This window comes from Barbus barbus (assembly GCF_936440315.1).
Source record: "Barbus barbus genome assembly, chromosome: 44".
Classification (NCBI taxonomy): Eukaryota; Metazoa; Chordata; class Actinopteri; order Cypriniformes; family Cyprinidae; genus Barbus; species Barbus barbus.
In genome coordinates, this window is record NC_136722.1 from 22,445,839 (window position 1) to 22,458,224 (window position 12,386).

Genomic DNA, 12,386 nt, shown 5'->3' on the forward strand with positions numbered 1-12,386 from the left:
GTCTGAAAGTCATTGATTCTCATCAAAATGAATCAACACAACTTATTAAGCTTGTTTTATGTGATAGATGCCCTTCATTATTATTTCTCTCAGCTTTTCAATCTAATTTCCCACAGCCCCACGTCTGCTGAGGTTCACTACCAAGCTGAACAATGTTGTTGCAAATGAAGGCAAAGATGCCATCTTTAAATGCTCCATCACACCAGCCGATGTTAGTGTCAGATGGCTGCGCAATGACATTCCTATTACAGCTTGTCCCAAATTTAAGATCGCTCATGGAGGAAGCAGCCATTCCCTCACCATCACAGCTGTGACTCAGGAGGATGCAGGAGAGATCAGTATCGATGCCGAGGGGAAAGTGTGCAAAGCCACACTCCAAGTACAACGTAAGGATAAGTGACAGATACTATTGTTAATCGTAATGCAACATATCCTCAGGAAGCACACAGACTACCTGTTTCTCAATACAAATTTATCTGTATTTTGCAGAGCTTCCTGTCACATTCAAGAAGAAGCTTGCAGATGTGACTGTGACTGAGCAGGACACAGTTCATTTGGAAGTGGAGCTGAGTAAACCCTCAAAAGATGTGAAGTGGATGAAGAATGGTGTGGTACTACAGCAAGGAGAAAATATGGAGATCCATGTGGATGGTGCCAAGCAGGCTCTGGTCCTCAAGAGTGTGGCGTATGCTGATAGAGGATATTACTCATGTGAAACCCTAGATGACAAGACCCAGGCCAAGCTGACTGTAGAGAGTATGGATTCCTTCATTATGTTACTCTATTACAGAGTTACTCTTTCGAACATAATATTTTATGATTCAAATATACTGGAAATTATCAAATAAAAGTACTTCATCTATGGATTTCCAATGTTTTTTTCTACTATTCAGTTAAGAAGATTCAAATAGTAAAAGGCCTAAAAGAGATGAAAGTGCAAGAAAAAGAGACCATCACTATGGAGGTGGAGCTCAGCAAGGCTGATGTAGAAGGTTCCTGGAGCAAAGATGCAAAGAAACTAAAGGCAGGACCCAATATCATCATTACAGCACTGGGCAACAAGCACTGCTTGACTCTGTCCCAGCTGAAGATAAGTGATGGTGGAACTATTACTTTCCAAGCTGAGGATGCCCATTCTTCTGGCAAACTAATTGTTACAGGTGAGTGTGTATATTGCGGGTCTTTAAGTTTAAGCCTGAATTGCAAAATTCAGTAAGATCATAAAAAGTGTGTTTTCAAGTTTTGTACTTTCAGAAGCTGTATAACCAACATTTTTAAGTATATTCAACCAGACAAACTAAATGAATGTCCATAATATATCCCATTTACGCTTATTGCAAGTTTAGTAAGGTTTATGTAAACTAATGAGGAGATCCGTAACATAACCACCAATGTTAAAATCTATATATAACAATTATAACCCTAATTATTTGCGTTGTGTGTACAGAACCTGCTGCAAAGATCCTCAAACCTCTACGGGATATCAGTTTTCCTGAAAAGGAGAAAGTCACTTTTGAATGTGAGGTGTCAAGAGCAAATGCTGATGTCAAGTGGTTTAAGGTATTAGTATTTGATTTAGAATTGTTCAAAATAAATTGTGTAGTCACAAATGGATAAAATACAAAATGAAGAAAAAAGAAAAAGTAAAAAATGTTGATGTAACTCTGTCCTTATTTCTCCATCAGGATGATGAGGAACTGAAGCCAGGAAAGAAATTTGGCATCCATTCCCAGGCCAACAAGCGCACCCTCATCATCCACAAGTGTGCATATGAAGACCAGGGCCAGTATATATGTAGAACAACAGATGACAATACTTCGGCCAAGCTTACTGTTCACGGTAAAGATTAACAAATTCTGAGTGGGACATTTAATCACTGCTGAACTCAAGCATTTTGTAGTGTCACTTGAATAAATGTTTGTATTTGAATTCTTGCAGCCAGAGATATTAAAATAGTCAAGCCGCTGCAGGACGTAGAGGTGACAGAGAAGGAGAGTGCAACGTTTCTCTGTGAGGTCTCTCATGATGAGGTCGAGGCTCAGTGGCACAAAGGAGATGCCAAAGTCAAAGCTGGAGACAACATAAAGATAAGGCAGGAAGGTGAGTTGAACAAAATGGACTTTGATTGCTTTCTTCTTGAAAGCTTAGGTGTGCTTGTATATTGACGAACATGCAGCCCAGTATGGCAGTAAATAGTTTAAATTACTATACAATCAGTTCCTTTTATTTTCTATGTTCAAAAATGCAAAAAATAAAAATAAATAAAAAATCAGCTCCAAGAGGGACATATTACTGCTTCTCAAACTCATTTAACATTCTCTGTTTTAGGAAAAACATACATTCTACTCTTCAAATCTGTAAAGGCTGAGGACGCAGGTGAAATAAAGTTCACAGCTGAGAAGGCCTCTTCAGCCGCTAAACTAAAGGTTAAAGGTTCGTTGTCATGTCTGTCATATCTGCATGCATTTTGCATTTAGTGTTAAGACTAATGAACTACAGCCTGGGCTGTGTAGCATTTCTAAGGTTGTCTAACAAATCTGTAGATGCCCTAAGCTCCTTTATAATCATTACAGAACTGCCTGTCAGATTTGTGAAGAAACTGAGAGACAAAATCGCCATGTACAAACACCGCGCATACTTAGAATGTCAGGTGTCACGGGCCAACGCTAAAGTCACGTGGTACAAGAACAAATCAGAGATCAAACCCAGCAAGAAGCATGAGATCACCAGTGAGGACATCTACAGGAAGCTCACCATCATCGACGTGGACTCGGATGATGAGGATACATACGTGTGTGACGCCATTGATGATAAGACTTCATGTCAGCTGCTAGTAGAGGGTAAAAACCATTTCCATTGTGATTTAAAGAATAAAATAAAATTTTACGATGAAATCACAGCAGAATTCATAAAGCACAACCATACATTACAAACTAAAACACATTTGAAATTGACTGTAAAAAGGGTGTAGAAAAATGTGATTGCATGTTGTTAATTATTTAATAACAGTTTGTAGATCAGTTTTTGATTGATCTGCAACAGACAAGAATGAGCGTTGTATGAGATTAACTATATTTAAAAATCGTATTTATCTCATTAATTTCCCCTTTCAAACGGACAAATTTATGCTTGCTTACAATTTAAAGTACTGTTATGTGAATTTACCTTCCATGCATTTTGTTTTATTTCCATGCAGTTTTATTAGTATGTGTCTTCTTAAGTTTTAAGTGATTTTAAAGAATTGTACAACATTTTTGATATAGCCAATTCTTGACACAGCACTATACTGTCTCATCACAACCTTCAGAGCAGGCTATCAGCATAGTACGGGAGCTGAGTTCTGTGGAGGTGACCGAGCCGTTTGCTGCCCACTTTGAGGTGGAAGTCAGCGTGGAAACAGTCAAGCCAGTGAAATGGACGCTAAATGGGGATCAGCTAAAGGAGAGTGCAGATATCGAGATGGAAAAAGAGGGAACCATGCACCGCCTCACTTTTAAGAAGACCAAGGCCTCCATGTCAGGCCCAGTACAGTTCACTGCCGGAAAGAGCAAATCAACAGCTGAGCTCAAAGTGAAAGGTTAGAAACTTGGTTTAAACGAGATTTGCAAAATAGCTACTCCAAAAGAAATCTAATCTGTATCTAATAATTCTAATTGAATAGTTTTTCACAATGATGCATGATGAAATTCCTACAGAAACTGAGTACTTGGAAAAATTCTGTATTTTGCTCTATTTATGTTTACTACAGATGAAATGCAATGTTTGTTGTAGTTTTGTGCACTTTTGTGTTTGTTTTCAAAATCACTGTTCATATCACTCCACAGAGCGTCCCATTGAAGTCCTGGAGCCTCTTAAAGATGTGTCAGCCAAGGAGAAGACTTCCACCACACTATGCTGCAAGTTCTCTGCCACACCAAAAGAAGTACGGTGGTTTAAGGGTCAAACCGCTTTGGAGGCTTCTAGCAAATACAGCATGAAGCAAAAGGACGCCAGTGTGCAGCTGATCATACAAGCTTTGAGTGCAGAGGACTCTGGAGAGTATCGCTGTCTGGTCGGGGTCTGTGAGAGCAAAGCTGTTCTCAAAGTGGAAGGTAATGTCACAAAGAAGGCATTCGAAGCATGTTGTTTCAGATTGCATTCCATTTATACATCCAACCCGTTAGGGTTAAGGTTGCTTGTTAGAGCTTTGCTTTGACTACGCCAAGCACTCATTATGTAGGTGCTGTTGGTAAAATAAATGCCACTCTGATCATGCTTTTGGATGTTTATTTTTCTGACATACATAGTGCGTAAAATCCAGATCACCAAACATCTGACAGACGTGGAAGTGGATGAAGATGGTGATGCTGTGTTCACCTGTGAGGTTAACTATGCTGATGAGGAGGTCCAGTGGACACTCAATGACAAGCCGCTCTTCAACAATGAGGTCAATGCCATCACCCATGTGGATAAGATCCATACGCTCACCCTCAAGAACCTAGCACCTGAGGATGGCGGGAAGGTGTCATTCAGCATCAGAGATGTGAAAGAAACAGTCTGTCTAAAAGTCAAAGGTGGGGTTGTATGACGATGTCCAAATAAAGCTGATTTACAGAAGTGCTTTGAATGTGAAGGAAAAAGACTTTTTTGACCAGGTTTTGACTTCATGCACTTTATTTATTGACATCCAGAGAAGAAAGCCATCTTCCTAAAGTTGCTGGATGATGTAGTTGCAGAGGAGAAGGGCATAGTTACCCTTAAGTGTGAAGCCTCAAAGCCCAGAGTGGCCCCTGTGTGGCGCAAAGATGGAACAGTCCTGTCAGCAGGGAAAAAGTATGAGCTCCTCCATGATGGTAAGACCTTAGGACTCACTATCCATGATGTCACACAAGCTGACGCTGGGGAGTACAGCTGTGATCTTGGCACAGACCTCTCCAAGTCCAAGGTCACTGTTAGAGGTATGACAACAAACTTATGTAGTACTGTTGTGCTACAATGAAACTGTAGTGTCATTTTGGTGTAGTTTTATCCTGTATGTTTTTATGACAATAGATAAAGTTGTTGGTGTTTTTCAATAATGTCTTTTCTGTTGACCCCAGATATCCACATTGGGATCACCAAGCGTCTTAAATCGGTAGAGGCCAAAGCAGGTGAAAACTGCACATTCGAGTGTATCTTGTCCCGAGAAAGTTCGGAGAGGTGCACCTGGAGCCTAAAAGGCGAACCTGTCACTGATGGAGGCCGTTTCCAGATAAGCAGCAAAGGGCGCAAGTATACCTTAACAATCAAAGCTGTCTCAGCTTCTGATTCTGGTGAGGTGGTCCTCACTCTCAAGGATTTGAGCTCTAAGGCCACGCTTACAGTTGAGGGTAAGCAGGGCATGCAATGAAAACGAGCAATGAATTGAATTATAGGTTTTGCTTAATCAATGTGTATCTTATTTTTGGGAGCCAGGTGAAGCTCCTACCATATCTAAAGAGCTTCAAGGTGTCAGTGCCAAAATTGGTGAAGATGCCACATTCTCCTGTGAGCTTTCTCAATCTGGATTGGAAGTGAAGTGGTCAAAGGATGGCAAGTCTATTAGAAAAAGCCAGAAATACGGAATCAGTCAGGAGCAGACACTCGTAAAGCTGACAATCTGCAGTGTCACTGAAAAAGACTCTGGAGAATACAGCTGTGAGATCACCGGTGGTCCAACCTCCAAGGCTAAGCTGGAGATCAAAGGCAAGGATTAAAAAATTTACGGTTTTAGATTCTGTCATCCTTTCTTTAAATATACAAAGAGGGAAATCCTCAAAACAGTAGATATATTTACTTTAGTATTTCATCCCCTCTGTAGAACTGGCCAACAAATTCATTCGTGAGCTAAAGGATGCCACTGCAGAAGAGAAGAGTGCTGTCTCCTTTGAATGTGAGACAGCCCAACCTGCTTCTAAAGTCATCTGGCTGAAAGGAACAAAGGAGATCAGGGCTGGAGGAAGGTATGAGCTTATGCAAAAGGGAACTGTCCTCAACCTCAAAGTGAAGGATCTGGAGAAGAGTGACAGCGAGGTATACACCTGTGACATTGGCTCTACGAAGAGTACAGCCAAATTGACGGTCAAAGGTAAGAACCTGGCTTTCTCAGAAAAATAAACCGCTTAACACAGAAATCATTCTTTCTTGGTGTTTATAGAAATGTATTACCCTTAGCTAGATTATATTCTTAGCGTTTTTTTATGTTTAGAAATTTGATGTACAGTGTTTTTTGATGTCTCTGTGTTCTTTGAAAGTATTTCTGGTAAGTACAATTTTTAATTTGATTCAATATGTGTTGTATTTTTGCATTTGACATTTCACTTTTGGGTTCCTTTGTGGCGATGTTACTGCCAGGCATTTCGGTGATAGTCTCATGCATTTCTGTGTCAGCAGATGATCACCTCAGTTCAGAGAACTGGTATTTTCATATTGTACTTTTACAATAATGTTGGTACTCTACATGTTATTTAAATTTTCTAGCAAGTCAATTTGGTGAAAATGTGGTTAAATAGTCTTTTATTTCCATACATGCTGGTATTGTTGTTACTTGTTCTTAGTTCAACAACTGACATGAGAAAACATTTAATTACTTTGTTTGGGTCCACACTTTGTCCCATTAGCATCCTTGTCTTAGTTATCTGAAATATAATTTAGGTTTTATTTTGCAAATCAGTTAGTTTTTATAAAGAAGGTGTGTGATTTCAGTTGATGTCTTTCAGCAGTCTGTCAAGTTGTCAAATTTCTCAAATGTTTTAGAAATGGCACTTGCACTTTTGTGTTTGTCTTGGTTTGTGAGATTCAGTCTTGTGTGGATTTTGTATGTTTAACATATGTATTCATGTAGACTTGGTGCGAAGGATGTGTTGGAACTGATTCTGTGTATATTTCAATATTTCCGTGATTATAGAAAATTTTGACAACCAATAATGATGTAAAGATATTATACATTACAAGCTTAATCACATTATGACGCAAAATAACACTTATCCTAGCTTCCATGTCGTACCTTCATCATCTCATGCCAGATATCTTCCATCCTGTCTTTTGGATGCTAAAACTATGGAGACAAATTTTAATTATATGATGCTTGTTCGTTCTCCAGTGGTACCTGCTAGGTTTAAGGGTCAGATGAAGAACCAGCAGGTTACTGAAGGTGGGAAAGTCTTACTTTCCTGTGAGCTCTCAATACCTGGCTGCCAAGTGCAGTGGAAGAAGGGAACGGAAAGTCTGAAACATGGGGGAAGATATCAGATAATGCAGAGGGACACCATGTGTGAGCTACAGATTTCAGACTTAGTGCCTGAGGACAGTGGAGAATATTCCTGTGATTGTGGAAATGAAAAAACAACAGCAAATGTTGTTGTCAGTGGTATGGATAAAAGCTTATTAATTTACATACAACCATTTATTGGACTTTTTTTTGCTTTAAATTTATTTTAGCACTAAGATCAAGCGATACACTAAAATGTCAATGCATGTGTCGTTAAGAACTGTACTAATTTTTATACGCCTTTAATTTATGTCATCAAATAATTGCGCTTCAGCATTACCGGCGGTCTTCAAACGTGAGCTACAAAGCCAAGAGAGTGACGAAGGAGACAGCGTTACTCTTCACTGTGAACTCTCAAAGCCTGGAGTTCCTGTTGTTTGGAAGAAAGGAACACAGGTGCTGCAATCTGGGGAAAAGTACCTCATCATGCAAGATGGGGCTACTGTTGAGTTGAAGATCGCTGACCTCAGACCTGAAGATGCTGGACAATACACATGTGTGTGCGGGGACAAAAAGACTACAGCAAACATTAAAACCAAGGGTATGAAAATCATTCGGAATTCAAAGACTTTTTATATTTTTACCTTTACTGGTTAGTCGCTTGAAGGGAACTATATCATAGCATTATTTGACTTAAGTAGATTAACTTCACTAATACAAATATCTGCTAATCTTGTCTTGTAAGATGTTCAGTTTTTGTGATTTTTGTCAGTGTTCTGTCTTATATTGTCTCTTGTTTTCTTTGGTAGGTTTTTGAATGTTTTGTCATGTTGTGCATTTACGTTTTGTGCAAAGTGCATTATACTAACAACCTGTTGAAACATCAATTGCTTCGTAGCATTGATCTTCAAAAGAGAACTACAAAACCAGGAGTGTCAAGAGGCGGACAGTGTTACTCTTCAGTGTGAGCTTTCCAAACCAGGAGTGCCTGTGGTGTGGAGGAAAGGAACACAAGTGATCCATTCTGGAGAGAAATACCACATAAAGCAAGTTGGTTCTGTTTTTGAACTGAAGATCCCTGATGTCAAACCTGAAGATGCTGGAGTCTATAATTGTGATTGTGGGTTTATTAAGACCTCATCTACCATTACCGTTAATGGTAGGAATGACATCTTTTTTGAATTGTGATTAAATGTATGGTATTACATTCAAAACAGTGACTAATGACTTCACAACTAGAAAACTAGACTAGAAGATGGGAAAGGCTTTGTTCAGTCCAGTTCTCGGATGCTGTCCTGAGTCGTTTGTGTAACATGGTTCCAACATCTTTTCATGGTTCCTCAGCACTACCAGTGGTCTTCACACATGAGCTGCAAAACCTGGAGTGTGATGAAGGAGGCAGTGCTACTCTGTCCTGTGAGCTTTCCAAACCTGGTGTCCCTGTACAGTGGAAAAAAGGAAGCCATGTTATTCAGTCTGGAGGAAAGTACGTCATCAGGCAGATCGCCTCAAAGGTGGAGCTGAAGATCACAGATCTCAAACCTGAAGATGAAGGAGACTACACGTGTGTATGTGGAGACAAAGCAACAACAGCCCATATGAAGATCAAGGGTATGAATCATTCTTATACTTTCTGGGATTTTTTAACCATTAATTAGCCCCCAGCTGCACTATTCTGACAAACAACCATTTTCAATGTAATATTATTGCTTGTTTGTTTGGTGTTGGTGAATACTGTTGTTAGTCATGTTGCATTTGTTTCCACTGATATCCTACAGTAATGAACAATATGTAATTGTTCGTTTCAAGTGTGTAGCACAAAATTACGCTCTTGCATTCCAAAGCTAAAAACCATAACTGAAGAAAATTTTTTTGTTGGGGAACAGAATAATTCTTTATATGCTTAAATATAACTTTTAGATAATTTGTTGTATCCTGCTGTGGCGCTCTGCCTGCTGTGCTGTAATGCCATAGTCTGACAGACATCTGTTTTGGTATTGCCTTAAACTTTTCTTCATCACTGTCTGTCTGTTTCTTCTAGCTTGTTACCTCTTCAGTTTAGTGTAGTTCATACAGTATGTGGAACAGAGATATGGGTTTAAGGTTTCAGCACTAGTCTGACTCGAGTCTCTATTCACAGTAGAGTAACTCAACACATATTACACTACTTGATACAGAACTTGCATGTGTTCCAAGCTTTGGACACATGTCTTCTTTGAGATTTCATTGTCTGTGATTCCATCAGCAAAATGTTTTTTTGTCACAGTTCTGAAGGCCCAGACACCCTTATACCAACCAGGACTTCAAAAGCAGACTACTGAGCAGGGAGCATCAGTCGATGGTACAGAGCAAATATGCGAAATGACTGTCCGTGTTTTGTTTTCTTGGTCAGCAGCTTGAATTCTTTTTGTTGGCCGTGCTATCTGTCAGTCAGGAATCAGTCAGGCTTTGGGGGCTTTCATTTAGTCAACATGCATGAATGCTTCTGTGAAATAAGGATGTCTGCTTGTTCTGTATTTGCCACTATTGTCCAACATGGCTGACACAGACATTGCTATTTGTGATCCAAGGGTTGCAGTTTACATGAACATGTCTTTTGTCACAGCTGTAAAGTTCCTCCGTCCTTCTGCTGCCCTTGAATCAGACTTCCAGAAGCAGAAGATAGAGAAACAGTCAGAGCTCAGTGGTATGAAACTGATGTCTATTTCCTGCCTGTCGTGCAATGTGCTAATGGAAAAGTGAATCCCAGTCAAAATGTTCAGTAATGCGTTATTTTGAATGGAACAGCATGTGGCCACACATTTGCTTTTGCATTACGATAGTATTTTTGAGCACTCTTTGTTGTGGTGTGTCTTTTATTTTGTTGACAAGCATTTAAACTTCTCGCCTGTGCATCAAAAATCCTTTGGATATTCAGTCTTAGCATTCTTTTTTTTACATTTTCAGAATTGTTGCTCCTACTTTTATTGCCAATAGCAGTTCATCTTTTATGTTTTAAAAAAATGTCGTTGCATAAGTAAAAGTGAAGCACGTTGCTAATCTGATTTTGTTTTATTTGTGTCTTATATTCTATCACTTGAAAATCAGTGGCTATTGATGCATTTTTCTCCTGCAACTTTACTTGCGCCACAGCTTGTTCTAGTCACACATGGTGAATATTTATTTTAAATGGTTGACTCTTGAGTGTTATCTGTTTCCCACATTGTACTTGCAATGTACAAAGGTGAAGAGGACAGGAGTGGATGATGGTTGTAGGGAAGACTTTAGCTTGCCTCGGATGATACTCGTCTTTGTTAGTGTATTTGGTTTAGTGAAAGTAGCTGGTTTAGGAATATTAGTTGTGTCCTCTTGCTTTGATTTTTCAGAAAAGTCAATAGACTGTTGGCTTTTTAATGAAAATGTTTCTGGTGATTTTTTTTTTAACCTGTTTTTAGTTGCATTTTGCAATTTTTTGGAGCCATTCACTCTGCTCCCACACATTTGTCTGTGTGTTATTCTGTAGACTGTTCTTTACCATTGCAGTCTGGTCTTTCGTCATTTTTCATTTTAGTTTAATTTGTATCTCTAAATTTAACACTTTGCCGTTTTTAGCTGTATGAAATCATTCAAAAATGTATTCAAAGTCTTAATTCTGCCATACTGTTCATGGATGGAAACCGATTCAGGCATTGATTTTGTATCTTTAATATTTTCAACATATCATGTAACCAGTCTTGATGTTGATATTTTTTTTTTAAACATACTAACTGGATTGCTTTAAATGGCTATGTGAACCTGAGAAGTGTTTCTCTTTAGATGGTCTCATTGGTGTTGATAAAGATTATTTTATTATTATTATTATTTAGTCATTTAGCAGATGCTTTTATCCAAAGCGACTTACAAATGTGGACATTACAAGCAATCAAAACCAACAAAAGAGCAACAACATGCAAGTTCTATTACAAGTCTTGGTTAGCCTAACAGTACACAAAAAAAAAAAAAAAAAAAAACTTTTTATAAGAAAACGAGTAGATAGAATATAGAAAAAAGAAACCTAGTGTTTTTTTTTATATATAAGAAACAAGTAGATAGAATAGAAAAAATAAAGCTAGTGTTAGTTTTACAAGAAAAGCTAGCAGTTAGAGAATAAATATGCAATTTATAGAAGGTCAAATGTGTGTTTATTCTTATATTCTTGTAACAACATTCATTATTAATTTTATAGTGTATTCCTTAACTTTCCTGACTTAGGCTTAATATTTAGAAAGGAATATTATAAAGATGTTTTGCCTGTACACATTCTGTGTTATATCAGAATAGAGTACAAATTGACCTTGTATACTCAATAAGTGCCTGCCTCAACAGCTCACCCAATTCAGTTTACGGAAGTACTGCTAAACCAAGCATGTGATGAAGGTGGCACTGTTATTCTGCGCTGTGAACTCTCAACACCTGGAGTTCCTGTGATTTGGAGGAAAGGAACACGGGTGATCCATTCTGGTGGAAAGTACGTCATCAAACAAGTTGGGACTACAGTTGAGTTGAAGATCATTGATGTTAAACCTGAAGATGCTGGAGACTATGCTTGTGATTGTGGAGACAACATCACCACTGCTAACATCAAAGTCAATGGTAGGACTGAACTTTTATTTGAACCCTCAAAGACAACAATGACAAATTAATCTCACAAGATCCTTTTCCTGGTTCAACAACTTTGCCTGATTCCTCAGCATTACCAGTGGTCTTCAGTCATGAGCTGCAGAACCAACAGGTTCAAGAAGGGGAGAGTGTTACTTTGCACTGTGAACTCTCAAAACCTGGAGTTCCTGTGGTTTGGAGGAAAGGAACAGAAGTGATCAGTTCAGGAGGAAAGTACATCATCAAGCAAGTTAGCTCTACTGTTGAGCTGAAGATCACTGATGTCAAACCTGAAGATGCTGGAGATTATGTTTGTGATTGTGGAGATAACATCTGTACCGCTAACATCAAAGTCAATGGTAGGACTCATCTTTTATTTGAAGAAGCTTCATGTTTTTTGCATGAAATGAACAGCTGTTCATTAATAATGTCTTCATTTAGTGTAGGGTAGTGTATAGTGCTGTATATTGGCTATTCTAGTGTACCAAGTTATTTGAATAGTTTATAGTTTTGCCATTTGCGTCATGGTGGTTGTTTTGGTTAAACATCTTAGAAGGTGCTA

General features: G+C 38.6%; 1 protein-coding gene across 1 annotated transcript in view; it reads left to right on the forward strand.

Moving 5' to 3' along the window:
- LOC306863328 (obscurin-like) overlaps window positions 1-12,386 on the forward strand; it is a 52,206-nt gene that overhangs the window by 13,803 nt on the left and 26,017 nt on the right. Inside the window, exons 21-41 of the mRNA XM_079406588.1 lie at window positions 117-386; window positions 490-756; window positions 894-1,160; window positions 1,448-1,560; window positions 1,686-1,839; window positions 1,939-2,100; window positions 2,329-2,433; window positions 2,574-2,840; window positions 3,308-3,577; window positions 3,825-4,091; window positions 4,287-4,553; window positions 4,671-4,937; window positions 5,079-5,348; window positions 5,434-5,703; window positions 5,819-6,085; window positions 7,100-7,366; window positions 7,542-7,808; window positions 8,106-8,366; window positions 8,552-8,818; window positions 11,552-11,818; window positions 11,917-12,183. Coding sequence (XP_079262714.1) covers window positions 117-386; window positions 490-756; window positions 894-1,160; window positions 1,448-1,560; window positions 1,686-1,839; window positions 1,939-2,100; window positions 2,329-2,433; window positions 2,574-2,840; window positions 3,308-3,577; window positions 3,825-4,091; window positions 4,287-4,553; window positions 4,671-4,937; window positions 5,079-5,348; window positions 5,434-5,703; window positions 5,819-6,085; window positions 7,100-7,366; window positions 7,542-7,808; window positions 8,106-8,366; window positions 8,552-8,818; window positions 11,552-11,818; window positions 11,917-12,183 — 5,079 coding nt within the window. The remainder of the gene's footprint in view (window positions 1-116; window positions 387-489; window positions 757-893; window positions 1,161-1,447; window positions 1,561-1,685; window positions 1,840-1,938; window positions 2,101-2,328; window positions 2,434-2,573; window positions 2,841-3,307; window positions 3,578-3,824; window positions 4,092-4,286; window positions 4,554-4,670; window positions 4,938-5,078; window positions 5,349-5,433; window positions 5,704-5,818; window positions 6,086-7,099; window positions 7,367-7,541; window positions 7,809-8,105; window positions 8,367-8,551; window positions 8,819-11,551; window positions 11,819-11,916; window positions 12,184-12,386) is intronic.